We start from the raw sequence: 12,797 nt of genomic DNA, 5'->3' as shown, positions 1-12,797 counted from the left end.
CATGGAACTTGATTCTGCCTTCTTTTCATATTCTTTCTGCCTGGTGAGACCATACCATCCTTACAGATATTAAAATGATACTTGCCGAAACCGGTTTGGCTCAGTGGATAGAGCGTCGGCCTGCGGACTGAAAGGTCCCAGGTTCGATTCCGGTCAAGGGCATGTACCTTGGTTGCGGGCACATCCCCAGTGGGGGGTGTGCAAGAGGCAGCTGATCGATGTTTCTCTCTCATCGATGTTTCTAACTCTCTATCCCTCTCTCTTCCTCTCTGTAATAAAATCAATAAAATATATATTAAAAAATAAATAAATAAAAATAAAATGATACTAGTTGCACACTCATGGTTTTGTCTAACTACACAGTTGGAAATCATGCACTATTATTTCTTCATTCCCAGGTTTAACGGAGGGCAGCGGTTGTGTGGCAAGGGCAGGAAGTCAGGGCAAGGAGCCACTGGTCTAACTCTCCCCCTTGCTGTCCCACTGTGTGTCTGCAATGGCCATGTCAGATGTTTATACTCCCCTCCTCCAGACCTAAGTGACATTCTGGAAGTTTCCACCCACCCTTCAACAAGCATTAAGTGTTTGGTGCTGACTCTGTTTTAGTGACCCTGTTTCACTGCAAAAGGAAGAATAAAACCCATGCCCTGGTTTGAACCTTTAATGAGAATTAGGGGTGTGGAATAGGGACAGAGAAAACCTGGATTTAGGATAAAAATTTGGCTTCAAATCTCAGTTCCGTCATTGACAATTTGCATGGCATTTCCCCCCGTCTGTAAAAGAGGAGCAAGAAAGCTTCCCCGGCCTCCAATCTCGATTTGTGAAGATCAAGTGGAATTATGAACATGAAATGTGTACTTTGTTCACAGGAAGGCAGTTTACTTTTTAAAAGGTACTGGTTTGCTTCCTTATAAAACATTCCTCACTGCTTGGGATAAACCAGTTTCTGTGGCAACGAAGAAAGCCCATGTAGGGCTGTTTTTGGAATTACCTTGAGAAAAGGGGATGGAATGGAGCAAGGGAAGGATGGGAAGGGCTCAGGTTCAAAACCTCAGCCATCTGTGGCTCCCACATCTCGTTAGGGAGAGACTAGGGATGGGAGACAGTGCAGCACCAGGGACTGCCACAGGACTGGGGATGGGGGGGCGGGGGGCGGGCGGCGGGTGGAGACCCCAGAACCTGGGGCTGTACGTACCTGCTCTGCCTGCAAAATCTGGGTAGTGATTGGTGAACTACTTTAACACCGGAGAGCCTAGTGCTGAAAGGCGGGGAAGAATGAGAGATACGATTCCTGAGCCTGAATTCCGGCTTCAAAGGATGGAAAAGAGTGGAGAAGTGGTTTAAAGACGCTGTGTTTCAGGGTAATGTGAGGCTTGGATGTCCAAAGATCCATGAAAATACTGACTGGTTGGGTAATCAGCCTTCTCCGGGGTTGCGAAATCTGCCCCTAGGATTCGGGCAATCCCAACGGGGCTTCCAGCATTTCGTTTCTATTTCCTGCCCCGCGACCCCGGTCAGAGTCACCTGACGGAGCTGGCGACAGGACGAGCGCAGCGGCCGGCCGGGCACAGCCTCCGGGCGCGCGGACCGAGGTTGGCCCGCCTCCCCGCCTCCCCGCCGCGGCGCGCCCCGGGCGGGCCGGGTGGTTCCCGCCGCGCGCTCTCCCCTCGCTTCGTCCCGGAGCCCGCAGTTAGGTCCGGAGGCGGCCCGAAGGCGGGTCCGGGCTGGAGGCAACCAGAAGGCGGATCCGGGCTGGAGGCAACCAGAAGGCGGGTCCGGGCTGGAGGCAACCAGAAGGCGGATCCGGGCTGGAGGCAACCAGAAGGCGGGTCCCGGCTGGAGGCGGTCAGAAGGCGCGACTTGGAGGCGGACCCGCGTCTCGCAGGTACGTCGGGCCGCGCTCGCGGGCGCGGGGGCTTGGCATCCTTTCCCAGATCGCGTCGGGCAGGGGCGGAGGGGAGACGCGGCCCCCGGGACCTTGGCCGGGGGCGCAGGCAAAGACGAGGAGCGCACCTGGCCCGGGGGGACCTCGAGCTCCTGCGCCCCAGGCTGCGCGGCCCCACGGGGGGCAGCGGACGGGAGAAGGCGGGCGGAGGTCGGCCCTGGGGGGAAGCAGGGGGCACCCGGAGAGGGACCGGGGCCCCGGAGAGAAACGGGCCGGGAGCCCTAGCACCCTCGGAGGCCCCCGGGGGTGGCTTCCGCTGGGCCCGTCTCTCTGGGGACCGAGGTGGGCGGCGACCCGGGCCCGAGCTGGGGCTTCCACGTTCCCCAAGGGCCGCCCTCCCACGGCCTCGGCAGCCTTTACTCGGAGCGGGAGGGAGGCGCCCAGGGCAGGGCTTTCGGGGCTGCACCTGTGCGTCCTGCGGGGCAGGTGCCTGCGCTTGCTGCTTCTCGCTAGGACCACACTTCCCAAGGGTGGACTTTGGTCACGGGGGCTCAGAAGTGGGAAAGGTTAGGGACTCTCGTTCCCTAACCCGAGCCTGGCCTCTGCTCCGGGGTGGTCTCTGAGACCCCTCCATGTTCCTTCATCCTTAGAGTGATGCCAGATATGATTATATCTAAACAGTTATTACTAGGACATCACAGCGTTTAAGCAGATTTTTTTTTTTTTAATGAGAATGCATTGACGTTGCCTTTTTAACCTCTTCAACTTCTGCAAATGTTATCTTTTGTTTGGAAATTAGGTGCAAGCCAGGATCATGTTTTTTTTTTTTTTTTTTTCCCCTGGGGAAGAGAGGATTCAAATCTGAGATGATTCAAATCTTGCAGAAGGTCTTAGCTGAACTTTACTAATTCAGATCTTTACCCAAAAGGAACTGGTAGGTAGGGTGCCATGACTTGAAGAAAAAAAAAGGGAAATAGCAAACATCGTGACTTTTTGAAAATGACTTATTCACCCGTATTTTAAGTTTCTTCCTGTTTTAAGCAGAGAACATTTGCATCTTTAAACTTTTTATAATGCCAGAAGTTGATAGCATGTTTTGGAAGTTTCTAAGCTATCAGTTAAATTTTTTTTTTTTTGCATTGTTTTTTAAAGAATTTGGCTTGGCTGCCCTGGCCTGTGTTGTTCAGTGGTTAGGACTTTGGCCTATGCATCAAAGGGTCTCTGGTTCAATTTCCCATCCAGGGCACTTACCTGGGTTGCAGGTTCCACCCCCGCCTATGGGGACACGTGGGGGAGGCAGCCAATCGATGTGTCTCTCTCACATGTTTTTTTCTCTCTCTACTGCCTCTTTCCCTCCCCCCTTTTTTTCTCTCTAAAATTCATTGGGAAAAAATATCCTCAGGGGGTGAGGATTAACAATAACAACAACAAAAACCAATTTGGCTTGGCTGGTTAAATATCTTGTTTTGATTTTAGTGATTGTATATGGCATCTTGGGTGTGACCTCCTCATAAAGATCTTTTGATAAATACAAGTTGTATTTACTCCTTCCAAATAGTAGGCTTGTCAAAATTGTTTTCCCCCACATTACTTTTTCCTCATCCTGGGAAGCCACATCTGAGTTTCTGAGTGCATTTGTTAAAAATTCAAGTTTTCTTTTTGCAGCCTACTCTTACCAGGTTCATTTTCCATATTGCTAAGGAACATATGTTTTGGGGTACTTTAATCAAAGAGTCTCTGGATAACAATTCTCTTTTAGTTGATGAATGTCTGAAAATATCTATCTCATCTTTGCCATTGAATGATCATTTAAATGGGCATAGATGTCTAGGTTGACAGGTATGTTTTCTCAGTCCTTTGAAGAGACTATTCCATCATTTTTTGGGCTAGGAAATTTCTATTCTCTTTTTTAATCTTTTTGTTTTGGATTCAATTTGCATTTGTAATTTGGGAACATTTGTTTTTCTTCAATTTTGAAAAATTTTTAGTTATTGTATCTTTTAATATTTGGATCTATACCAGCATATATGGCAGGTTGAGACTCTGGGTCAGAGGGCAGAGATTTTTTCAGATCCCTGTTCAATTAAGGCATCTGAAGCCTTTTTCCTGTACCTGACTTTATGGAGAGTCAACTTTCAGTTCTCTGTCATGCATTGGGCCGAGTCCCTTCTCCGCTCCTTCTTCACCCAGGCATTACTTCCCTAGCCCTAATGTGGATATCTAGTTGTGGTTTCACTGTGGGCCACAGGGTTTCAACTTCCTCCCTATTCTGGGTCAGCAGATGTCTGCAGCATAATTTGCCCCTAATGCCAGGCTTCTCAGACTTCCATCCTCCAAGGCCCAGGACGAATAATTCCTCACTACCCTGTCTGCTTTCTGAATTCTTCAAGCAGATGGTTTTTATACTTTGTCCAGACCCCCATCCCTCATTTAGGTATGACTCCATACAGTCTAACTTTAGCTATTGCCTTTTCCTTCCTCAGTGTCTTCCATTAAGTTCTCTGCCCCACACTGTAATGTATTGAGGAACGAAAAGGAGAGAAAAATTACTCTGAACTTAAGTGTCAAGTTGTTAACTGTAGTTTTAGCATCATCAATAATTATTACTGTTGAAAACTCACCATTCTATAGGTACCATATAATATTTGTATGAAATAGCCCAAGATCTATGTCCTTATAAATTTTACATCTTAAAGAAACAAGGCCAGGAAAAATTAAAAATAGATGTATTTGACCTTAACTCTTAGCCAAAAACAAATATATATTTCTTAAGATCTGTGCTATGTATTACAAAGTGGAAAAAAACAAAAAAATTTTGGTTGCCCAGTACAGTTATACTGAGAAGATTTTTTCAATAACAATTAACCAGAAACACAATGGAATAAATAGAGTTCCAAGTGGTAATTGTCTCATCTTGATCCTGTTGATTTTAGACGTAGGAACAAAACTAGATCAATAGATCAATAGTCTTTATGGGTTAGTTTCTATTGTCTCCTATTTCTGCTCTTTTCATATTTATTATTTTCCTTCCTTTATTACCTGGATTGTTGTGTTGTTGTTGTTTTTTTAATTGTGTACTTTTGAAAAATTGTAGACAGACATTTGAGGCCTAAAATAGTGTTATCTTCTAGAAAAACGTCCTTTGTTTCTGCAGATATCCATGAGCACTAGCATTCCAGAAATCATGTTAATTCATTTTCAGAGATTGAGACTGTCTGAGCCATCCAGACAAATCAAAGCTGTGCTGCAATCTCTATGAGGATTTGTTTTCCTATAGTCATCCATAGATTAAGACTGTCTGAGCCATCCAGACAAATCAAAGCTATGCTGTAATCTCTATGAGGATTTGTTTTCCTGTAGTCATCCATGACTGCCCCGACCTTAATCTTTACTTCCTGTCTTTTAAAGCTGTCAAAAGTGCTGCAGCTTACCAGTGTATGCTTACTGTGTTCAAAGTGATAGAAGGCAATACGGAAAGTTTTGGCAGAGAATCAGAAACTATAAAAAATAACATAGCAGATGAGAAAAAGAACCAAATAGAAATTATAAAGATGAAAATTGCAATGACCAAAAAAGTTAAAAGCAGTGGATGGATTGAATAGTAGATTAAACACAGCCAAAAAAAGAATAATAAACTAGAAAACATTTCAGAAGAAAATATCTAGACTGGAACTTGAAAAGACTAAAATATGGAAAGAACAGAAGAGAATGAGACATGGAGGATACAGCTAAACCAATGCTTAAGTGAACATTCATGACCTTAAATGTGTATATGAAAAATGAAGATTGGCTGAAAATTAATGAGCAAATATGTTCCTCAAGAAATTAGAATAAGAAGAGTAAAATCTAGAGAAAGCAGAATTAAGGAAACAGTAATATAAGGCTAGAAATTCATGAAATAGAAAATAGGGGATCTATAAAGTGAGAAGTTGGTTTTTTTGACAATGCCAATAAAATAATTCAAAATTGCAAGATATTTCAAAAAACCAGGCACAAGTAACTCATCTAAGGAATAAAATAGGGGAATTCATTATAGGTCCTGCAGACAAATAAGAGGACATTATAAGTAACTGTCAATAAGTTTAAAAATTTAAAAACAACAACAAAATCTTGAAAAACACTATGTACCAAAACTGACAGAAGAAGAAAAAGAAAATCTGAATAATTCCATGGCTGTTAAATAAGTTTAATGTATTTCACACACACACACACACACACACACACACACACACACACCAAGATAAACGAACAAACAAGAACAACAAAAACTGCAGGCTCAGAAGGTGGCCTTAGTGAGTTCTAAAGGAAAGAAAATTTATAGGGTAATTTAACTTCTGAATGTAGGTGTAGAAATTCTAAACAAAATATTGGTAAATAAAATCCAGAAATATATAAAAAGTTGAATATATCCAGACTAATTTGGGTTTATTCTAAAAATGAAAAATTGTCATAACACTGAAATTGATTAATGTAATCACCAGTGTTTATTAACAGGGTAAAGGAGGAAATTCATGTTATTATCTCAATAGATACAGGGAGAAAAAAAAAAGAATTTGATAAATTCAACATTCCGTAATGAAATAAAGGTATAAGGATTGGAAAAAAGAAATACAACCATCACCTAGCTGGTGATATGATTGTATACATAGAAAAATGTTTTTTAAACCTACAAACTGTGGAATTACTAAGTTAGTTCAGCAAGGTTGCTCAGTGCATGGTAAATATATACAAGATGCTGTCAAACACACTCACTCACTTGAGCCTCTTTTATTTGTAGGTTGAATCACGGGACGATGCCACATGCTTTGTGGACAGCGTGGGTCTTGGGGAGCGTAATCAGCCTGTTCGAGGAAGGGGCCCCTGATCAGGCTTCTCCTCTGACTTGTGACCCCACTGGGGTCTGCGATGGCCACGCCAGATCTTTAATCTCCATCCCCTCCGGGCTCATGGCAACTGTGAAGAGCCTCGACCTGTCCAACAACAAGATCGCCTACGTCAGCAACAGTGACCTGCGGATGTGTGTGAACCTCAAGGCTCTGAGGCTGGGATCCAACAGCATTGACACGATAGAGGAAGATTCCTTTTTCTCCCTGGGGAGTCTTGAACATTTGGACTTATCCTATAATCACTTATCTAATTTATCAGCCTCCTGGTTCAGGCCCCTTACTTCCTTGAACTTCTTAAACTTACTGGGAAACCCTTACAAAACACTTGGGAAAACATCTCTTTTTTCTCATCTCACCAAGCTGCGAATCCTAAAAGTAGGACATAGTTACCACTTCACTGAAATTCAGGAAAAGGATTTTGTGGGGCTAACGTTTCTTAAGGAGCTTGAGATTGATGCTTCCAATCTCCAGAAGTATGCGCCAAGGAGTTTGAAGTTGATTCAGAACATCAGCCACCTGATCCTTCGGGTGAAGCAGCCTACTTTCTTGCTGGAGATTTCTGTAGATCTTTTAAGTTCCTTGGGACATTTGGAACTGAGAGATACTCATTTGGACACTTTCCATTTTTCAATAGTATCCACCAATGAAACCAAGACAATTAAAAAGTTCACCTTTAGAAATGTGAAAATCACGGATGAAGGTTTTAACGAAATGGTGAAACTGCTGAATTATGTTTCTGAAATCGTAGATGTGGAATTTGATAGCTGCACCCTCAATGGAATTGGTGATTTTGACACAACTGCTATGGACACAAATAAAGATATAAGTAAAATACAGACATTAACAATACGGAGGTTGTATATTCCATATTTTTACTTATTTTCTGATCTGAGCAGTTTATATTCACTTACTGGAACAGTTAAAAGAATCACAATAGAAAGCAGTAAGGTTTTCCTAGTTCCTTGTTCACTTTCGCAACACTTAAAATCATTAGAATATTTGGACCTCAGTGGCAACTTGATAGTTGAAAACTTATTGAAAAACTCAGCCTGTGAGTATGCCTGGCCCTCCCTGCAAACCTTAATCTTAAGGCAGAATCATTTGAGGTCGTTAGAAAAAACTGGAGAAATTTTGCTTACTCTGAAAAGTCTGACTAACCTTGATATCAGCAAGAATAATTTCCACCCTATATCTAAAACTTGTCAGTGGCCAGAAAGGATGAAATGTTTGAACTTATCCAATACAAGAATACAGAGTTTAACCAAATGCATTCCTCAGACACTGGAAGTTTTGGATGTTAGCAATAACAGCCTCAGTTCCTTTTCGTTGACTCTGCCACAACTCAGAGAACTTTATATTTCCGGAAATAAGTTGAAGACTCTACCAGATGCCTCCTCCTTACCCATGTTACTAGTCATGAGAATCAGCAGAAATACAATAAATACTTTCTCCAAGGAGCAACTTGATTCTTTTAAAACATTGAAGACTTTGGAAGCTGGCAGCAACAATTTCATCTGTTCCTGTGAATTCCTGTCCTTTACTCAGGGGCACCAAGCCCTGGCCCAAGTCCTGACCGACTGGCCAGAACACTACCTGTGTGATTCTCCATCCCATGTGCGGGGCCAGCGGGTGCAGGACACTCATCTCTCGGCTTCTGAGTGCCACAGGGTGGCTGTGGTGTCTGCCGTATGCTGTGCCCTTTTCCTGCTGATCCTGCTCGCTGGGGTTCTGTGCCACCGTTTCCATGGCCTGTGGTACATGAAAATGATGTGGGCCTGGCTCCAGGCCAAAAGGAAGCCCAGGAGAGCCCCCCAGAGGGACCTCTGTTATGACGCCTTTGTGTCTTACAGTGAGCAGGACTCCCACTGGGTGGAGAACCTGATGGTCCAGGAGCTGGAGCACTTCAACCCTCCCTTTAAGCTGTGTCTTCATAAGCGGGACTTCGTTCCTGGCAAATGGATTATTGACAATATCATTGACTCCATCGAAAAGAGCCACAAAACCATCTTCGTGCTTTCCGAGAACTTTGTGAAGAGCGAGTGGTGCAAGTACGAGCTGGACTTCTCCCATTTTCGCCTCTTTGATGAGAACAATGATGCTGCCATCCTCATTCTGCTGGAGCCCCTGGAGAAGAAGGCCATTCCCCAGCGTTTCTGTAAGCTGCGCAAGATCATGAACACCAAGACCTACCTGGAGTGGCCCACTGATGAAACTCAGCAGGAGGGGTTCTGGTTCAATTTGAGAACTGCAATAAAGTCCTAAGTTCCTTCATTAAAGGCCAGTCTTGGACTGGTGGTGGTCTTTATTTTATTTATTTATTTTAATATATAAATAAATATATTTATATATTTAAATATTTAATATATTTTTAAAATATATTTTATTGATTTTTTTTTTTTATAGAGAGGAAGGGAGAGGGATAGAGAGTCAGAAATGTCAATCAGCTGCCTCCTGCACACCCCCTACTGGGGCTGTGCCCACAACCAAGGTACATGCCCTTGACTGGAATTGAACCTGGGACCCTTCAGTCTGCAGGCCGACGCTCTATCCACTGAGCCAAACCGGTTAGGGCGGAAATATATTTTTATTGATTTAAGAGAGGAAGGGAGAGGGAAAGATAGAAACATCAATAATGAGAGAGAATCATTGATCAACTGCCTCCTGCATGCTCCCCCGCACTGGGGATGGAGCCCGCAACCCGGGTATGTGCCCTGACTGGGAATTGAACCTTGACCTCCTGGTTCATAGGTCAACATTCAACCACTGAACCACGCTGGCCAGGCTGGTAGTGATCTTTATATCACTAGCTATAACTAAGTCCATTCTGACACAAGTATATATATAAACCACTTGAGGCTTTGCTTACTAAAACGGTTCAAGTTTTATCTAGAGTGCTGTTTTATAAAAACTACTAGCAGATTGAAAAAAAAAAAAAAGGGATTTGGTTTTTCTTTATCCTGGGAGGTAATCAGGATCTAAGTCCATTATTGTTTTCTGAATTATCTGTAGCAAATGGTTTAGTTCATTAGGAAATTGCACAGATGAACAGAAGATTTCAAATGACTGTAGTCAGCTCTGCTAGCAGACTCATCCATGCCTACAGAGGGTGTTAGCCATCCCACCCAGCTGTCTCCTAGTCAAAAAGGCAAAACGTTAGGGTCACCCAGCCCCAATATTGCTATTCCAAGAAAAAGAGTGTTGTGTGTCCCCATCAGACTTTACAGGATACAAATTACCTAAAAAAGCGTGTGTTTTCATGTTAAGTGGGCCTGTCTGTCTGTCTGGGTATTTGATAGGTTTCTTTAGCCATAGTTACTTGAGTGAGGGTACACAACACAAGATACAGTAAATTACGTTTTTCACTGAAAATCAAACTAATAAAGTAAATAAAATACTCAGTTTAGAAGAATTGGAAAGAAGCTGTCCATATCCTGACTCCTCCTCCTCCAGCCTCTAACTATAGGTGCGGTTCTAATTTGTCTCGAGTGACCCTGGCTCTCAGCCCCGTCTTCTAGTCTGTCTCCCTGGCATCGTGGTGCTTTTTGCTTCTCTGAAAGGTCTTGTTTCTGATTCTAAAAAGGCCTTCCTTTTTTTTTTTCTTCTGAAAATTTATAATAGTACCTGTGAGCTAAATATATTTTTAAACAAGTATAAACCTCTAAATTCCTCATAATGAGAAAAAATATTTAGCACACAATTATTTTGAAAGATAGATAACATTTCCGTGTTAATTTTTATAACGTAGATTTAATAACACATTAAATTTAATGCAATCCATGCTATTTACTGACTTGGTGCAACTACCTTCTTAAGCTGGAAACCACGTGTGAAAGGAAGTGAACTTCCTTTGACCCTGCTCAGTTCTCAGCTGGAACTGGGTTTGTGTGGTTAATTGGACTCTGGAGTCAGAAAGTCCTGGGTTAGTAGGTACGTATCTTTGGGCAAGTTACTTAACTTGACCCAAAATATTTTCCCTTCAAGTAGGGAATAATAATATCGAGATCTTAGGGCCTGATGTAGATATCAATGTACAGTAATGTTCACTAAGTCTCTGTGCACATGCCCCTTGGTCACCACTCCCTCTGGAGGGGTGAGGAGGGCGAGAGGACCAAGCCATGAGAATGAGAACCATGAGGTGGCTGCATGGGGCAGCAGGGATGCCTGGAGTAGATGTTGGCTGTTATTTTCCAAGAAGTAATTCATCTCCTTACGTATTATGGTTGACAAATGGATATTTTTCTGTTAAGAGTACTAGCAGGAATATAAGAGATCCTGTTGTTCACAGAAAAATATCCCAAAGAAGTAAGTTCATTAAGTGTATAACAGGCTATAGGCCCTGGAACACCCATATAACACTACTCTCCCTCATACAAACTCCCAGGAGAGTGTTATGGAGGAAACAGTGGCCAGCCTAAGAAAAACATGGAAAAGTTCAGGAGAAGGAAACTTGAGGAGGTGCCGCAGAAACCAAACACAATAATGGACTCTTTGCTTTACTTCTCTATTTCCTACATTAAACACAATGTTAATTATGAGAACTAGATACATTTAACATGGACTTGATCTCCTAGATTGAATTGCAATAATGTGCACAGCAATAGAAAAATAGCTTAACACTTAATTGATAGATTTAAAGGAATATTTTTAAAAGAATCTTTATTTTTCTGATTGTGAATGTTAAACATGTTCACTATAGGAATTTTGGAAAAGAGATAAAATTATATAAAAGAAAATAAGAATCAGCTCTTATCCTTGCACCTTCAGATAACCACAGATAATGTGTAGTGTATAGGACTCTACTATTTTATATATAAACAGTGGTGGGCAAAAATAGGTCTACAGTTATTCGTATGGAAAGCACAGAGTTTATTCTTGTATTATTATTTATTAATTATTGTATTATTTTCTATATATATGTATATATAACTTCACAAAATTGGGATTCAATTATAAATACTTAAAATGCATTAAAAAAAGCATCTTTATTTTTTTTCCTGAGATTGTTTAGCTATTATCTAACATATTTCTGAGGGTCATTCAGAATTCCAAGCAAATTCATACTGGCTTACTTGCCCAGAGTTCTAAATTGTTCTAAAAGCTACCTTTATGCACCTTTCCACTGAAGATAAGTGGCAATTATATCAGAGGTCAATTTATTTTATTTATTTTTAAAAATATATTTTTATTGATTTCAGAGAGGAAGGGAGAGGGAGTGAGAGAGAGAAACATCAATGAGAGGGAATCATTGACCGGCTGCCTCCTGCACGCCCCCTTCTGGGGATCGAGCCCACACCCAGGCATGTTGACAGGAATCAAACCTGGGACCCTTCAGTCCGCAGCCTGATGCTCTATTCCCTGAGTCAAACTGGCTAGGGCCAGAGGTCAATTTAAAGGCTCTTCTTTTCCACAAGAAAAACTAATTTTTAGTTAGTATTTTATCCAACTATGAGCTCTTATATTTGTCAGTAAAATCAAGACTATAAAATAAAGAATCTTGTTTTATCTCCTTAACCCTTGTACATTCCTGGTATGTAGTAAGTATTGAATTGCGGAAATGTTGGCTGAGTAGAGAATTAAACCAGAGTTAAATCTTCTAGTAATCTGGATGCTGAACCAATCATAACACTGAAGCACTGGGCAATTTCACGAAGGCTAATTACCAACAGGTAGAAATCCTAGTGTGTTTCTTTGTTAAAACTATGATGGAACTTTGCATAGCATTACGTACATTGCCAATATTTTTGACAGTGGGTGTGTTTTTTTCTACTTCTTATGAATGTAATACCTTTAAATATTACAGAGTAGATGTCTGGTGTTATGTATACAGTGTTGGCTGTTTAACAAATGACCAGTAATTTAAAATGAATTAATTTTGCGGAGTCTGACATATCATTCATGGGTTAATTCTTTCTGACTGGTCTTTGCTATTCTGTTAATTTTGTTCCCTCCTGCCAAAGGATTATTTTATTCTTTCAATAAATATTTATAGAGTGCCTATTACATACCAGGCACTTCTCCAAGTGCTG

At 41.9% G+C, this 12,797-nt stretch overlaps 1 protein-coding gene across 1 annotated transcript; it reads left to right on the top strand.

The window, feature by feature from the left end:
- The first annotated feature begins 1,759 nt into the window (after window positions 1-1,759).
- On the top strand, window positions 1,760-9,042 carry TLR2 (toll like receptor 2). The gene is made up of 2 exons (XM_008144148.3): window positions 1,760-1,885; window positions 6,663-9,042. Exon 2 carries the CDS (start codon window positions 6,679-6,681, stop codon window positions 9,031-9,033), a length of 2,355 nt encoding a protein of 784 aa, XP_008142370.2. The 5' UTR covers window positions 1,760-1,885; window positions 6,663-6,678; the 3' UTR covers window positions 9,034-9,042.
- Window positions 9,043-12,797: the final 3,755 nt, after the last annotated feature.

Source organism: Eptesicus fuscus, chromosome 6, assembly GCF_027574615.1.
Source record: "Eptesicus fuscus isolate TK198812 chromosome 6, DD_ASM_mEF_20220401, whole genome shotgun sequence".
Classification (NCBI taxonomy): Eukaryota; Metazoa; Chordata; class Mammalia; order Chiroptera; family Vespertilionidae; genus Eptesicus; species Eptesicus fuscus.
Note: the sequence above shows the minus strand (reverse complement) of the source record. Positions and strands in the feature narration are given on the sequence as shown.

Bases quoted from the DNA above. Each gene is read 5' to 3' on its own strand.
- TLR2 (XM_008144148.3), top strand. From the start codon at position 6,679: ATGCCACATGCTTTGTGGACAGCGTGGGTCTTGGGGAGCGTAATCAGC.